Source organism: Rissa tridactyla, chromosome 7 (genome assembly GCF_028500815.1).
Source record: "Rissa tridactyla isolate bRisTri1 chromosome 7, bRisTri1.patW.cur.20221130, whole genome shotgun sequence".
In the NCBI taxonomy this organism is placed as follows: Eukaryota; Metazoa; Chordata; class Aves; order Charadriiformes; family Laridae; genus Rissa; species Rissa tridactyla.
Genome location: NC_071472.1, coordinates 32400133 through 32415115, shown reverse-complemented (window position 1 = coordinate 32415115; position 14983 = coordinate 32400133). Strand labels below are relative to the sequence as shown.

The following is a 14983-nucleotide window of genomic DNA, read 5'->3' as shown; positions in this document are numbered from 1 at the left end:
GAGATAAGTTTTCCCTTTGATATGTTAAAAGGAAAACAGTTATTCATGGATTCCTTTTGCAAGGTCTATCTTAAGACCATTCTGGGCTGTGTGTCCCCTTACACTACTGTTTTATCCATATAAAGCTTCATTAATAATCAAGTCACACCAGGGGCAAACTGACTGAAGGCAATTATTAATACCAGCACATGATTACCTATAATAGCAATCAATTTACCCACCAAATAAGAAATAATGCACAAGATATTTGCCAAATAGTTTGAATGTTAGAACAAAGACAGCAAAGTCCCATTTTCACACCTAATACATAGTGGAAAATAATATTTTTATAAAGATTATAGCTCATTTTATCCTGCCAGAAGGAAAACTATCTTTGACTTCTCTTTTTACTGAAAAATTAGGCTAAAGAATTGGGATTGGTCCTATTTGCTTGTACTTCATTCCTATTTATAAAAGCCATGCCTCGCATTACAGAAAAGCAAACTCAATTTGTGCAGGAAAGCAGAGAGAAACAAAGGATTTTACTCACAGTGAAAAATTATTTTAGAGTCCTCATCTGCTCATCACGTGTATGCTCAATTGTGTTAAAAGTCAGTGAACAAGTTCCAGGCTTGTTTATTCCTGGAACTGTGTGAGGGGAACAGTACTCTGGAAATATTCCAGGAACAAGGATTTGAGAAAGGGAGCATGAAACTACGCGTTTCAGTCATTTCCTAACAGCAGGAGGTCTTGCACGAGTCTGAGAGGCCCGCAACTGCTAGAATGCATATGCATTAGCAAAAAGCAAAAGGAAGGACAACTGTGTTCACACAATGTTTATTTCTCCGAAATAAGTTTCTCTCAGAATAGGAAAACATAACTTGCTGAATCACTGAGTTACTGGACATTTTGTTTTGGTTTTAAAGTATTCCCCCGTCCCCCTTCTTCCAATCAGAGTTGATAAAAAAATCAACTACTTATTAGGCACTGTGGAATTTATCTCCCAGAACCATTGTGGAAAAACTTCTTACTGACCAATAAAAACAGATTGAAAAAATTGTTATCTACGCAACACTTGAAATGACAAGAGAAATTTTCAGAATTCTGCTCTGAATTTTGTGTATAGGGCCACAGAGCGGCAGCTTTTCTTACAGACGTTACCTTTACCATAAACCATCCAGTAGGACAGCACTTACATAGGGACTGCCAGACCACACTGCAAGATTTTTGATTAGCTTTCTGTCTAATAGCTTTTGGGTTGTATCTTCTTCCCCCCGACCCCAAATAAGATTTTTTTCAAAATAGTGGAAAACATAGTATTTGGCAGGGAGCTGGGAACAGATCTTGAACTTTCATATCAAGCATTTACTGATGCTTATTAAGAAATTATTACTTTTCTGTTTTGCCATAGCATCAAAACAGTGGTGTTGAACCATTTTCCACGTCACACAAAACAGATTAGTACTTATGTATTTCCCATCCCTGTTTATAAGTTTATGCAACGCCTACATGATTAACATTAGAAGCCTTTGGGTCAACGCTTTAACATTCCCTTTACAATCTTTACTTGCAGTCCAGAATTTTTAACTGATTGAGAAATTATCTGGTAATAATCTGATAGCCTTCTACGATGGCACGACTGGATGGATAGATGAGGGGAGGGCAGTAGATGCGGTCTACCTTGACTTAAGCATGGCGTTCGACACAGTCTCCCACAGCATCCTCACAGGGAAGCTTAGGAAGTGTGGGCTTGATGAATGGACAGTGGGGTGGACAGAAAACTGGTTGAAAGACAGAGCTCAGCGGGTAGTGATTAGGGGCACAGAGTCTAGTTGGAGGTCAGTGACAAGTGGTGTTCCCCAGGGGTCAGTACGGGGTCCAGTCCTGTTCAATATATTCATCAATGACCTGGATGAGGGGATAGAGTCCACCCTCAGCAAGTTTGCTGATGACACAAAGCTGGGGGTGGTGGCTGACACACCGGAAGGCTGTGCCACCATACAGAGAGACCTGGACAGGCTGGAGATCTGGGCAAAGAGGAACCTTATGAAATTCAATAAGGGCAAGTGTAGGGTGCTGCACCTGGGGAGGAATAACCCCATGCACCAGAACAGGTTGGGGGCTGACCTGCTGGAGAGCAGCTCTGTGGAAAGAGACCTGGGAGTCCTGGTGGACAACAGGATGACCATGAGCCAGCAATGTGCCCTTGTGGCCAAGAAGGCCAATGGCACCCTGGGGTGCATCAAGAAGAGCGTGGCCAGCAGGTCGAGGGAGGTCATCCTCCCCCTCTGCTCTGCCTTGGGGAGGCCGCACCTGGAGTACTGTGTCCAGTTCTGGGCTCCCCGGTTCAAGAAGGACAGGGAACTGCTGGAGAGGGTGCAGCAAAGGGCTACCAAGATGATTAGGGGACTGGAAGACCTCTCTTAGGAAGAAAGGCTGAGGGATTTGGGTCTCTTCAGACTGGAAAAAAAGACGGCTGAGGGGGGACCTTATCTACACTTACAAATCATTAAAGGGTGGGTGTCAGGAGGATGGGGCCAGGCTCTTTTCAGTGGTGACCAGCGACAGGACAAGAGGTAGTGGGCACAAACTTGAGCATAGGAAGTTCCACCTAAACATGAGGAGGAACTTCTTTACCCTGAGGGTGGCAGAGCACTGGAAGAGGCTGCCCAGAGAGGTGGTGGACTCTCCGTCTCTGGAGACATTCAAAATCCGCCTGGATGCGTTCCTGTGCAACCTGCTCTAAGGTGACCCTGCTCTGGCAGGGGGCTTGGACTAGATGATCTCCAGAGGTCCCTTTCCAACCTTATGATTCTATTAGATTTGCGAGGGATTCATTCCACATATAGAAAAGAAAGTTTTACCTTAAAGGTAAATTAGAGAAGTACCAGCTACTGCCCCACACAAATGGGAAACCCATGCTTCATAAACAGCTAGAGAATGGGAAACTGGCTTATATGGTTCTGGTACTGCGGACCACAAGAGAAGAGACTACAGCACTGTCAAGGCCGCTCACATTAAAGGCTTACAATTGAACAAGGATGGAGGACAAAAACTCCTCCACTTAAAAGTTGAGAACCATCACAGAGAAGAAACACTTCGAAACTCCAGAAACATCACAGCTACATTAAACTAACAGAATTTTTCATTTCTGAAAAGAGTAACATTGCCACATATACAAGAGGAGTTGTAGCAAATTGAGAGCTAGTGACTAGGTACCAACCTGCTCAGGTTCCGTGCAGATGTTTTTCTCCAGGCTCTCATTTAATGAGTTATCTGCTAAACTGATTAAGTACTCTTTCACTTCTTTTTTGTCTGGGAACAGAATATTTCCAGGACTAGAAATTCCACTGTCTTCCTGTCCATCATTGCTGGAAAGCATACTTGCTCCATCAGATTCTAAAGCAACAACCGTATGTTCTTCCACAAGTGGTTTCTGACAGTCTTCACTTTGGCTACCTGTTATACTTTTTCCTTCTAGAGTCTCCAACGAGGGACAGAAGACATGGTTTTCTGGCTGGTTATCAGACAGGGTTACACCCAGTGGGCAACAGTGACTATCTGAAATGATTACATGATCTTCCTTGTCCGTCATGGTAATGAGAAGTTGACTGCAATGATTGCACCTCTCTGGGATAGGCTTCATTTCCTGCACAGGGAGACATTGTACCAGAGCCAGGCTGTGGTAGGCTCCACAAGCAATCTGGAGCACAATACGTCCTGCCAGGTGCTCTACCTTCTGTGGCTTTGTCACTGGGAACGTTGTTGTTATGAGACCGAGCTGGCAGCCGCTCCCCCAAGCCCATATCTCTCTGCTTAGTGACAGTGCCAGCGTGTGTTCCTCTCCACATGCCAGCTGCAAAATCCTTACTGATAACAGAGGACTGGTTTCAGAATCAGAAATGCTGATGGGTTGTGGCTCTGGCACACATGGCTGATTAGCAACTGCACACTGGCCAGCAGAATTGTTGCCCCACATGTACACCACACCACTTTCTGTCACGGCTCCATTATGAAAGCTGCCAGCTGCCACTGTAATAATATGATGCCCAAGCAAAGTATTTTCTAAGATAGGACTATTAGCACATGACTCCTCTGGTCCCGATTTCCACGGCAGTTTTCCAAAACTGTAGACCTCTCCACCTGGTGGGGGGGGCAGGGGGGGGAAACAAAACCAAAAACAAAAACCTAGCATGAGTCTAATGAGGTTAAACCAATACAAAAATTTGAAGAGATATTCAGATAAACACATACTAATTTTTAGTTTGCTCCAGGCTTAGCAAAACTGTGACTATTGATACATGACGACTGCTGGTTGCTCTCTGCTACTGCTGCTATTAAGTTCTATACCTCATGCTAATGTTACCCTGTGCATGCACACGTTGTTGAACCAAGTAATGCTAAAAATTCTACTATATTCAAGTGTATTTATTGGTCCTTTCTATTTTAAGAACGTACAACATACTAAGGACATACAACCATACTTAAAGAGCATGACAAAGTACAGGCTCATCTTAACATACAGAGATCTAGGATCAAACTGTACCGTCTGCCACCCTACAGTAAAACAGGATTGACCTAGGAGGTGGAAAGTGGGAGGGGTGGACAAATCTATCTTGCCACTGGTTTGATGTTATACTGCAGCATCTCCAAAATTTCATTACCTTTACCTGAAAAGACTGCAGCAATGCCAGGTCAAGTTATTTTGCTAATTCTAAAGAAAAGCAGAAATCTAATTTTAAAAGGAACAGTTGTTCTCACAGTGACAGAAAAGTAGTAAATCATACCCACAAACAACATGCTTCAGGGTGCAAGGACACACGTGCAAAAAGTCCTTTTAATTATGAAAGAAACATGTTCTAAAAAAAAAAAAAACCCAAAACACTGGAGCTCCATGACTCCAATAGACAAAGAGGTGCTTATAGCAGGCTCACCAATAACCTGGAATCTTTCTTTCAAAAACATCAGAGAAAAATCAAAGGAGCAACTTCCAATTTAGTCTTTACAACTGTACGCCCATTGATCAGTACAAGTAAGGAGCAAGCTATGCAAACACTTAAATGGACTGGCTTTTAGAAATACTTTGATTCACAGTGCCAAACTGCTCACAAATCAAGACTCACTCTAATGCATCTATTAGCTACACATACTTCCAGAAGCACACAGAAACTAACGCTCTTACACATTAAGAGAACCTCTTGCTGTATTGTCTTTTTTGAATGAAAAATGTCACAAGAAATGTCATTGTCAGTTAACATAGTTCAGATTACATTACCATCTTTAAACAGGAAATCCAGAGCCATTGTTAAAAGATGAAAAAGTATGAAAGAATACACTATGCATATAATTTCTATTCCAACACAGTTTTAAGTAACTTATAACTAAGAAGGAAATACTGGCAAAGTTAAACATCTAACTGTTTAAAAGCTGTATACGAAGCACAGATTGAAAGGAAAAAAAATTCTAAAAGAAGAAAACTTGACAATAACTAAAGTTTGTTATTGGCTCAAATCTTTACAATTAAGGTGCTTATTACCTTCTATTAGAAGTAACCCATGATGTATTCCCAGGGCTGCCTGTAACACAGTTTTTCCACTGAGGCCTGGAAGCCTTTCTGGAGTTACAGAGCAGGAACCAGCCTTCCAAACATAGACCAGGCCTCTCTCTTTGGCTCCTTCTGCCTCTTCTGAGCTACAAAAAGATTGGAGGAACTAGAGAATCAGCTTGAAGTTTTCTGTGCTTCAGTAATGCATAGTTTGCTTTTCACATATGTAGAAAAGATTTAGTAGTTCGGGCATTAGTTTTAATTTCAGGAAATCAACATATTTCATTTGCAATTTGATAACCTTAATTTAAATGTTATTTAAATGAAAAACAAGTATCTTCTATTTGAAATCATTAGCTTTCTTTTTCATTTGTACTTTACTGCCTGAAAAGCAGCTGATCTTGTCACTAGTAAACTTAAATACACATTTATTCACAACTGATATAGTCTTTATATTATATATTATATTTGTTTCTCACAGCAAGGACATCAAATTCATACACAACTCTGCCACTGTATGCTAAGGGAGATCATGGCATCAGTTCTACACACATTTAAGCAACTCTGTCCCCATCTGAACAGTGATATTTATAATGTTAACTCTTCCTGTGTTAGAAAGCAGAAGGAATATTTCTGATTTATTAGGTTTTATTCATGTTTTGATTACTCAGCTTTTGGAAATGAAAATGCAGGGAAAAAAAGCCTTATAACCATGTTTTTATTAGTTACATAGGACATCAAGTATACTGGAAATACACATAAACATCTCAACATTTGCTTTAAAAGTAATTAAGCAAAGGATGTGTTGTGTGCAGCACAGACCGAGCAAACCGAGAACTGATTGCTCCCATTCACAGTGTCTTCAAAACTTTATACCTGTAAGAACTCATCCTTTATACTCTCACTTCTACCTTTAGAGAGAAAAATGAAGTTCTGGTTGGGTTATTTTTCCACTTTTAATTGTTAATGAGTTTCTTAGATTCAAATGAGCCAGTCATTCAAATCAATTGAACCAAGAAAAAAAGTAAAAAAAAAAACCAACAAAACCAAAGATCCTGAAACACAATAGCAGTATCTGGGCTTGCAGAAGTGACTGGAACTATCCAAAGCTGGTTTAACACTTCCAACACATTCTGGTTTAAATGCTCAGTCAGAAACTGCTCCCATTCAGCACAAAGAAATTCCTCAGAAGTTTGACAACAAGCACAATTTTAACAATTTGTGGAATCACTTGATTGAAACAAACACAAAAACTAATTTTAAACATCAATATAGACTGACAGCATTTCAAGTTAAATTAAGAGTTTTCTTTAAATTGATTTAAAACTTTATATAGAATAGATTGTTATCCACCCTGCAGGAAAAAAGGAGGTTTAGCTCCTCATTTCTCACCAATCAAATAATTTACTCCCCATATAAATCAGTTCTTGCAGCTTTGCACGAACCTGTGAAGCTAAATACGTAAGGTAGCAAGAAGAGCTTTTGACAAAATGGCAATCTTTGTCTAGAAGAAAGGGCACAAAACCCCAAATGCATTCCCATACTGAAGCAAACCCAGAAAAAGCTGGTCCGATAGGCTGCATTGTGGACAACTTATGCAAGTAGCACCTTCAAAAGCCATAAGGCCCTATTCATGCAGACTCATTTTTAAACTAAAAGTTTTGCTAGTTTTGGTGCGTAGGACAAACAATACCTTTGCACTATCTGCCTCCGAAACATTCAAAATGCAAGTAACTAAGTGATGGAATTATGTGTGTCTCAGCTCCTGTGCTCATCCCCAATCTCTCTTCTTTTCCCACATAACAGAAGAAAAACACAACAAAAAGGTGACGGTCAAGAACTCTTATATAATTCACAGAAGTAATTTAATCCAAACAACATACAAAATATTAAAACACAGGGTCAATCTTGCATTTTAAATACAAAGAACTTGTGTTTAGAATAGAAGTAAATTAAAAAGAAACCAAATGAGTAATATATAGGCCAGGAAAAAAAAGTTAGAAAAATCCAACATCATAGGTAGGACATTTAGCTAAAATCAAAATACAGATTTTACTCAGATGGGCAAAGCACACCAAAGAACACAACCTGATAACATACTGTGCCTTAAATTAAGTCCAAATCCTAATAAGTCTTCAGAGAACCGTGGAAGACAAATTTGGACAGTGCATATCTGGATTTATTACAAGACATTAATTTTCCACCTCCAAAATATGTGACCTCTGTCAGGTATCTTAGCGGAAGAAATAAGGAGCAAAAGAACAGTCTACTGCAGGGCTATTGGTCCAGAATCAAAATTCACAGGTGCAGGTAACAGATATGACTTACTGTTTACCAGAGAACGTTACTTTCGGGTTTACAGCCTACAGCTACCCCTCCACAAGTTTAAACAATCAACTTTAAAAAAAAGTTGCTGTTGTAGTAAGCTGAGTGTTCCAGACATAAATGAAACTCAAGCTAAGTTACTCCTCTTCCCTTTAGTGTAAGTTACATAAAGATTATGCTGAAACTACTTAATCATTTTACAGGATGATCATGAGCTGGCATATTTCAGGGAGCCTCTGTGGCTTCACCTAGCTGCTCATTCTCACCTTCTTTCCTGTGAGTCCATCTGTCAGTGGCAGCACTCCATCACCACAAAATCATTCCTCTTTCAAAGGGAACAATATAACTTCCACAAACTGTAAAACAGAAAAAACAGCTACTTAATTACAAATAATGTTAAGCCTAAAAAAAAAAAGAAAAAAAAATCAATAAACAAGCGGCAAAGCTTTAGATCCCATATTAAATAAATAAGCAGTTCCGCAACACTAAAATGGTTGAAATACTTAGTGTACTCACACTGAGTTGGCAGACAAAAGCTAAACAGCCAGACTTGCCCTACCTACTCATCTGACAATAGGTCTATTGTAAGGACAGACTGAACAAAACCTAGTTCAAAGGCAGAAATTAACATCGATCTCTCTCTCTAATTCTCAGTACACCACTCAAGAAACATCAAAGCAGGATAACTGATCCATTGTCAGTCTAATTTAAGATAGAATTCTATGCTCAAGCTAAATCTATAAGGTAAACAGATTTGTATGAGCAGAAAATGGTTGAGTTGAATTCATAACCGTATTCCTGAACCAAAGCATGTATTACCATTAACAGGTACAGTTCTATTAAAGCCGGTGCAGAAATGCAAAAAGCCAATTAAGAGTTCAAAACGTTTCTTCATCAAACTGGTAGCAGAGTATATATGAAAATATGTTAAGGCCACGGAAGCCAAGGAGAAAGAAAAGTGGCTGCTCTATTTCTGCTTTTATCCTTTCAGATTTTGAATTTTGCAAGTTCACTTTCACAGCTTTCCATCTTCATGAAGATACCTTTGTATTACTTTTCTTGTAATAAAACAAAACTACATTTAATCTTTGTTTCTTATAATTGGTTTGGCTTTTTACTATTGAAATAATTGTAATTTTCCTTGATATACTGCCTTACTAGATGAAGTATTAAAAATTTTAGTTACATTAATGTATGCATGTAATCATATTTATCAAAATAAAATAAGTTTCATGGATAAATTCTTTAGACACTTTTGCTTTATTATAGTTGCTGTCCGATATCCACTGTAATAAAATCAGGAAATAAATTACTTAATAATGGTCTTTTAAAACAATATATCTCCAAGAAAATATCCAGAATGAGTAGACTGAAGCTCTTACATACAGAAAGTAGAAATAAAACATAGCTGGTCTTGATTACGAGAGACAATATATGCAAACCTGTAAATTGCATGCAGAAGTTTCAAATCGCACTTGGAAATAGTAATCAAGTTGATAGATAATTGAAATAACTAACACAAATTCCAACACTTTCACTAGACTGCTCTGAATAATGAAGTACCAAGCAGACCTTTATAGATAGAAACAGCAACACATCACACCAAATGTTTTCAGTTTTCCAAATACAGGACACTAAAAATAAGTCATTTGGGCTTCAGGGTTGGCAAAGAACTTATCACAAAAAGATAAAGAGCCACAAAAATATGAAATCAAATTAATATGATAGAATAGTATTGTGATAAGTCATATGTACCTTGCTCTTAAAAAAAAAAAAATCAGAGCATACTTTCTAGGACCAGATATACACGAAGCCGCAGTTGTCACCAGAAAGATATTGCTTTGAAGACACTTCTGTCTCTCCTTCCTCAACTAAAAAAGAAAAAAAACACAAAACAAAACACCGCACAACTAAAAAAACCCACCTACAGCTATAAAAGTTAACTTTTAAAATATTAACAGAGGAAGTCTCACTAATAGAAGGAAACTGCCATGCAACACTTCAGTAACAGAGGTGTTGATGGAACATCAAAGGAAAATGGAAGCATATTTTTGGAACTTCTAACTTTGTGATGTGTTCTTTCTTGGAGTAAGTATATTTGAGCGTTTTTTTTAACCTACTCAAAACCACCTAACCCTACAATTCATTTTCTTGAAAATGCTGGCACTTCTCTGTGAAGAACTGTAGCTTCACATATGAATATCCAATGGATCGCTGAATCAGACAAAGAGATGGGAATGTTGATAGAGTCATCAAAGTATTAAACATATTTACATCGTATATACTTATTTAAGATCAGGGAAGTGAGGCTTAAAGTTCTTGACTTCTATAATGTAGGGATTTTTAAAATAATTTTTATTATTTTTTTAAGGGCTCAAAGAATTTCTTACATTTTCATGAGCTTCGACCGCACAAAAATTCACTGTAATTCTCATGAAAACTTCTAATTATAACAAAACAATGTTAAAGGCAGGCATCTGATAAGCTGTTCTGCAAGATCTTCCTTGAAGGCCCAATTGAAAAATTAGTGGTGTAATTATCAAGTAAGAAACCTGCAATACTGGTGGACTAGAAACTAAGAGAGTGATATGATAACGGAGACATTTTCTTTACAAAAATCACACTTAAGGTTGCATTGCTAAGCATTTACGTATATGAGGGAAAATGATAGTCAAACTGTTTTCTTTTCAAACTGTTTTTTTTTTCAAGTTCAGTGCAAGTTTCCATTCACTCCTAGGACAGCACAATATTACTCTCATTCACAGCTAATACAGCTGATACAGGTCATTTGGTCACAGCTACAAACGAAGTACTTAGAAAGTTTCTTCCTCCCAATAGGAATATTTCCTTTTCCTTCACGATCTTCACCTAATTTCATATTTATATAATATTACATTGCAGCATTACATATATGTTATTTCTTTTCCACTAAGATTACCTGAATTCTTTTTAGGTTTAATGTTCATAAGAAGTGAACAGCCAGGCAAGACACATCATTCTCGTGGTATGGAAGATCAGTATGATAACAACAGCTGCACTGCGTTTACTTTCTACACGCATACATTTACTTTCTACATTTTTGCTTCAACACTGCAAGAGGAAAAAAGCAAAGAGTGCCAATAGTGCCAAATTATGAAACGGATTTGTGTTACAGACAGATGGTCACTAGCATGACGCTGATGTCATACTTTCCACTTACAGAGTAGAATGCTAAATCAAATTCTCCAGAAATCAAATACTACCACACCATAATAACTGCTATGGCAGGGAATAAAGTGGAGTAAACATTACTCTTATTACTATGGGACTGTGTCCTTCACTGGACATTGACCAGTCAGTAATAAGCATCATAGGTATAAAAGTAATCTTACATTCAATACCGAACAGGAACAACTGGCGTGCCTCTGATTTTCAGAAATACTAGAACTCCCACCAGCCTCATGTGCTTATTTACCTGCTACAGTTAATAAATGCTACAAATACTTCTACAACATGTTTACTTAAATATTTAGAAACACATTTTTCCTAAATTTGTTGCACCGTATTTAGCGATAACTTACACTACCAACACCACAAGTTTGTTATACAAGTTATCTATTCAGGTTCTGAAGGAGGTTACTTCCAAACTTCCTAATTCAAAACAGGTGTCAACATTAGTCTTGTCTACATACACATCATCATTTATTATTACTAACTATGGTTCACCCGTTCAAGAAGACCTTGTGTTTTGGTCAGCAGTGACTAGGTACAACCACTGTTTGTACCACTGTGTGATTAAGATCTGTTCAGAGCAGAACAAAACAACTTGCTACTGAAAGACAGCAGCAATCCCTTCAGGTGAGGCCTCAAAGCTTTTAATTCCAGTTCCACTAGATGAGTGACAGTAGCAAACAAAATATAATAGTAAAGGAGTCGGGAAAAAGGGCTTAGTATCAGCTAAAAGAACACAGCTGAAAACTATCTGCTATAGCATGTAATTAATAATTTAAAATTTACCAAACTTGTAAGAGATTAAAAAATTTCTTAATATTCCTTCCTCCTTTTTCTTTTGAAATTACATCGTCTCAATTTAGCACATGTCCAGGTGCTTCCCCTTCTGAAAACAGTTAACTCCACAGAAACTGAGAGATGATAAGTATAGCTTCTGTAAGTTGCTGCACTACAACAGCAGCAGCAAACTCTTGACAGCAGAGATCAACTACCAGTCATCTACCACTACTCTAGTTGCTCCCCAGCATCTCACCAAAACACATTTGTGCTGGAAGAGGAAGTCTGCGAGAGTGACAGCATGCTACGTCATCTGTAAACAACATCGCAACCACGCTAGGATTTTCACTCAATAGACTCCAAAAGTTGAAACAGCATTTGCTCACAAGCAACCAAGTCATGCAAAGAGAAAGGACTTTGAAACAAAAGTGGAAGGGATTTAAAGTTCAGGTGGTCTCTTCCCATCAAAAGGGAGGAGTCCTTTAGGAACCTACAGAAATAAACCTCAACATCTCTGCCCTACCAGGCTCTCGGAGAATGAGAGGAGTCGGACAGCCAGCACCTTCAGAGCTGTCCTTTAGCCTCTCCCTAGCTCGTCAAGCCCAGCCCCTAGGCGAGAAGAGGCCTGTTCCCTGATCTCCAGTGCGGCACAACCGCACACCCCCTCCCGCCACAAAGCTCAGGTGTGGGAGGCCCAAGGGCCGCGACGGGCCGGCCCAGAGCTCTCCGGCCAGCCAGCTTCCCGCCACAGCGCTGCGCCCCCCGTTTCCCGTCAGGGCAGGGCAGCCACTTCCCCCGCTGCTCCCCTTAACACCCCCCCCAAACTTTCCCCACCTGTTGCCCTGCAGCCAGGGCAGCCCCTGCCCTGCCCGAGCGGCTCCCAGCGGGGAGGCCTGAGGGGAGGGATGCCCCAAGCAGGAGCCGGGGCGGGGGGAAGCTGTGAGAGGCCGTTGGCGGGCTGAGGGAGCGCGCGGGTGACTAACGGCTGCGCGGGGCCGCTGCGGGTCGGCGGAGGGTAACGCGTCCCCGCGACACACACCCCCCGCACGGGTCGACGCACCGCGTGACTCATGCTCCGTGCTGCCTGCTGCCCCTGCCTACCCACACACCGCCCTGCTCACCCCTGGGCCACCATCCGCCTCACCCGGCACCGCACAGGGTCCCGCCGCCGGGGCGCAGATCAGCTGATTCACGCGGGGGCGCGGGGCGGGGCCTGGGCCCTGCAGGGGGCGGAGCCCAGCGCCTGCCAGTGCGCGCGCGCGCGGCGGCCTTAGGTAGAGAGGCCTCTGCGCCCGGGGGGGCGGGTCCGACGCCGGCGCCGACGGGTCCCTGCCCGGGACAAAACAGGGCGAGACCCGCCCGCGGGGAGCGGAGCGGGACTGCCCGGCCCCCTCCGCTGGCCCAAAAGGCGGTTGGTCGGCGGTGGCTGTTCCCGGCGCCTTGAGGCCAGTAAACAGGAGCGCGGGGAGGCTGGTCGTGCGCTAGCGCCAAAAGGGCAGGAAAGGCCTCATGAACTTCGTGAAATTCAACCAGGCCATGGCAATCCCTGGCACAAATACAGGTTGGGCGGAGAATGGCTTGAGAGCAGCCCTGAGGGGAAGGGCTTGGGGTGCTGGTGGACGAGAAGCTCAACATGGGCCAGCAATGTGCACTTGCAGCCCAGAAATCCAACCACATCCTGGGCTGCATCAAAGGAAGTGTGGCCAGCAGGTTGAGAGAGGTGATTCTGCCCCTCTACTCCGTGCTGGTGAGACCCCACCTGGAGTACTGCGTCCAGCTCTGGAGTCCTCAGCACAAGAAGGACATGGACCTGTTGGAACAGGTCCAGAGGAGGGCCACAAAGATGATCAGAGGGCTGGAGCACCTCTGCTATGAGGACAGGCTGAGAGAGTTGGGGTTGTTCAGCCTGGAGAAGAGAAGGCTCCAGGGAGACCTTACAGCAGCCTTCCAGTACCTGAAGGGGGCCTACAGGAAAAATGGGGAGGGACTCTCTATCAGGGAGTGGAGTGATAGGACGAGGGGTAACGGCCTCAAGTTGAGAGAGGGTAGATTTAGATTGGATATTAGGAAGAAATTCATTACTGTGAGGCTGGTGAGGCACTGGAACAGGTTTCCCAGGGAAGTTGTCCATGCCCCATTCCTGGAGGTGTTCAAGGCCAGGCTGCATGGGGCTTTGAGCAGCCTGGTCTAGTGGGAGGTGTCCCTGCCCATGGCAGGGGGGCTGGAACTAGATGATCTTTAAGGTCCCTTCCAACCCGAACCATTCTGTGTGTGAAAGGCACCTGAAGATAGATTTTTAAAACATTAGAGGCACAAGTAAAGAAGGAGGCTGTGACCTACACAGGAAGCCTGACCAATAACTAGCAATAATACCCAGCTGCCCTTTCTTGCTCCATAAACACACCGAGGTCGGGTGCTGGTTTAAATGGGAGCACCATGGCTTTCTGAGAGGCTAATCCAGAGCTTTCCCACAGGACAAGCCACCTCTAAATCTAGAGTTATGAACATGGACATGTACATACAAATGGCACACACACACATTTTATACATGCATAAATTTTACAAAATGTGTTTACAATATGTAAATATATGTTTACAATACGTAGATAGACCTCTATCTGTATATGTATATACACACTATATATGCTTCCACGTGAACAAATTTTGCAAAATGTACTTCCTGTGTTATGTTAGCAATGAGTAGACTATTTCTTACCTTGCCTGAAGCTTTCCTTTAAGAACTGTGGTTCCAAAGATAGGTATAGACTCTCCTTTATAAACTCTTACATTAAACATTTACAGTATTAAACATTTCTATTGTAGCATTTCCTCTGCTAACTGAAATGAATGCTTTTTTTCATTATTTTTTTTTTCAATTAGCATGCTTTCTTCATTTACCAGCTCTTGCTAACTAGGAAAAGTTGGATGATTTTTCTTTGTAACGGAGTAATTCCCTCCTACTCCCTGACACGGAATGTACCTATGATAATAATCTTCATAAGAATTAAAATGTAAAATTTTATTTTGTGTACTTCTTGTGCATTTATCTTTCCATTCCTTTAAAGTGCAAGTGTTATTTATGCTTAAACACATTTTTAAAGTCCATTTGTATAGATATGGTCATAACAATAAAAAATATTTTCCAGA

General features: G+C 41.2%; 1 protein-coding gene across 8 annotated transcripts in view; it reads right to left on the bottom strand.

Moving 5' to 3' along the window:
• The window catches only part of ALS2 (alsin Rho guanine nucleotide exchange factor ALS2), a 47259-nt gene extending 34206 nt beyond the window's left edge, over positions 1-13053 (bottom strand). For 2 of the 8 annotated variants that reach the window (XM_054208575.1, XM_054208582.1), the window contains exons 1-4: positions 12958-13053; positions 8116-8205; positions 5516-5670; positions 3203-4122 (exon numbers count right to left, since the gene is read on the bottom strand). In XM_054208575.1, coding sequence (XP_054064550.1) covers positions 3203-4122; positions 5516-5670; positions 8116-8135 — 1095 coding nt within the window. In that variant the 5' untranslated portion in view covers positions 8136-8205; positions 12958-13053. The other 6 variants (XM_054208576.1, XM_054208580.1, XM_054208581.1 and 3 more) reach the window with 6 other exon arrangements.
• Positions 13054-14983: the final 1930 nt, after the last annotated feature.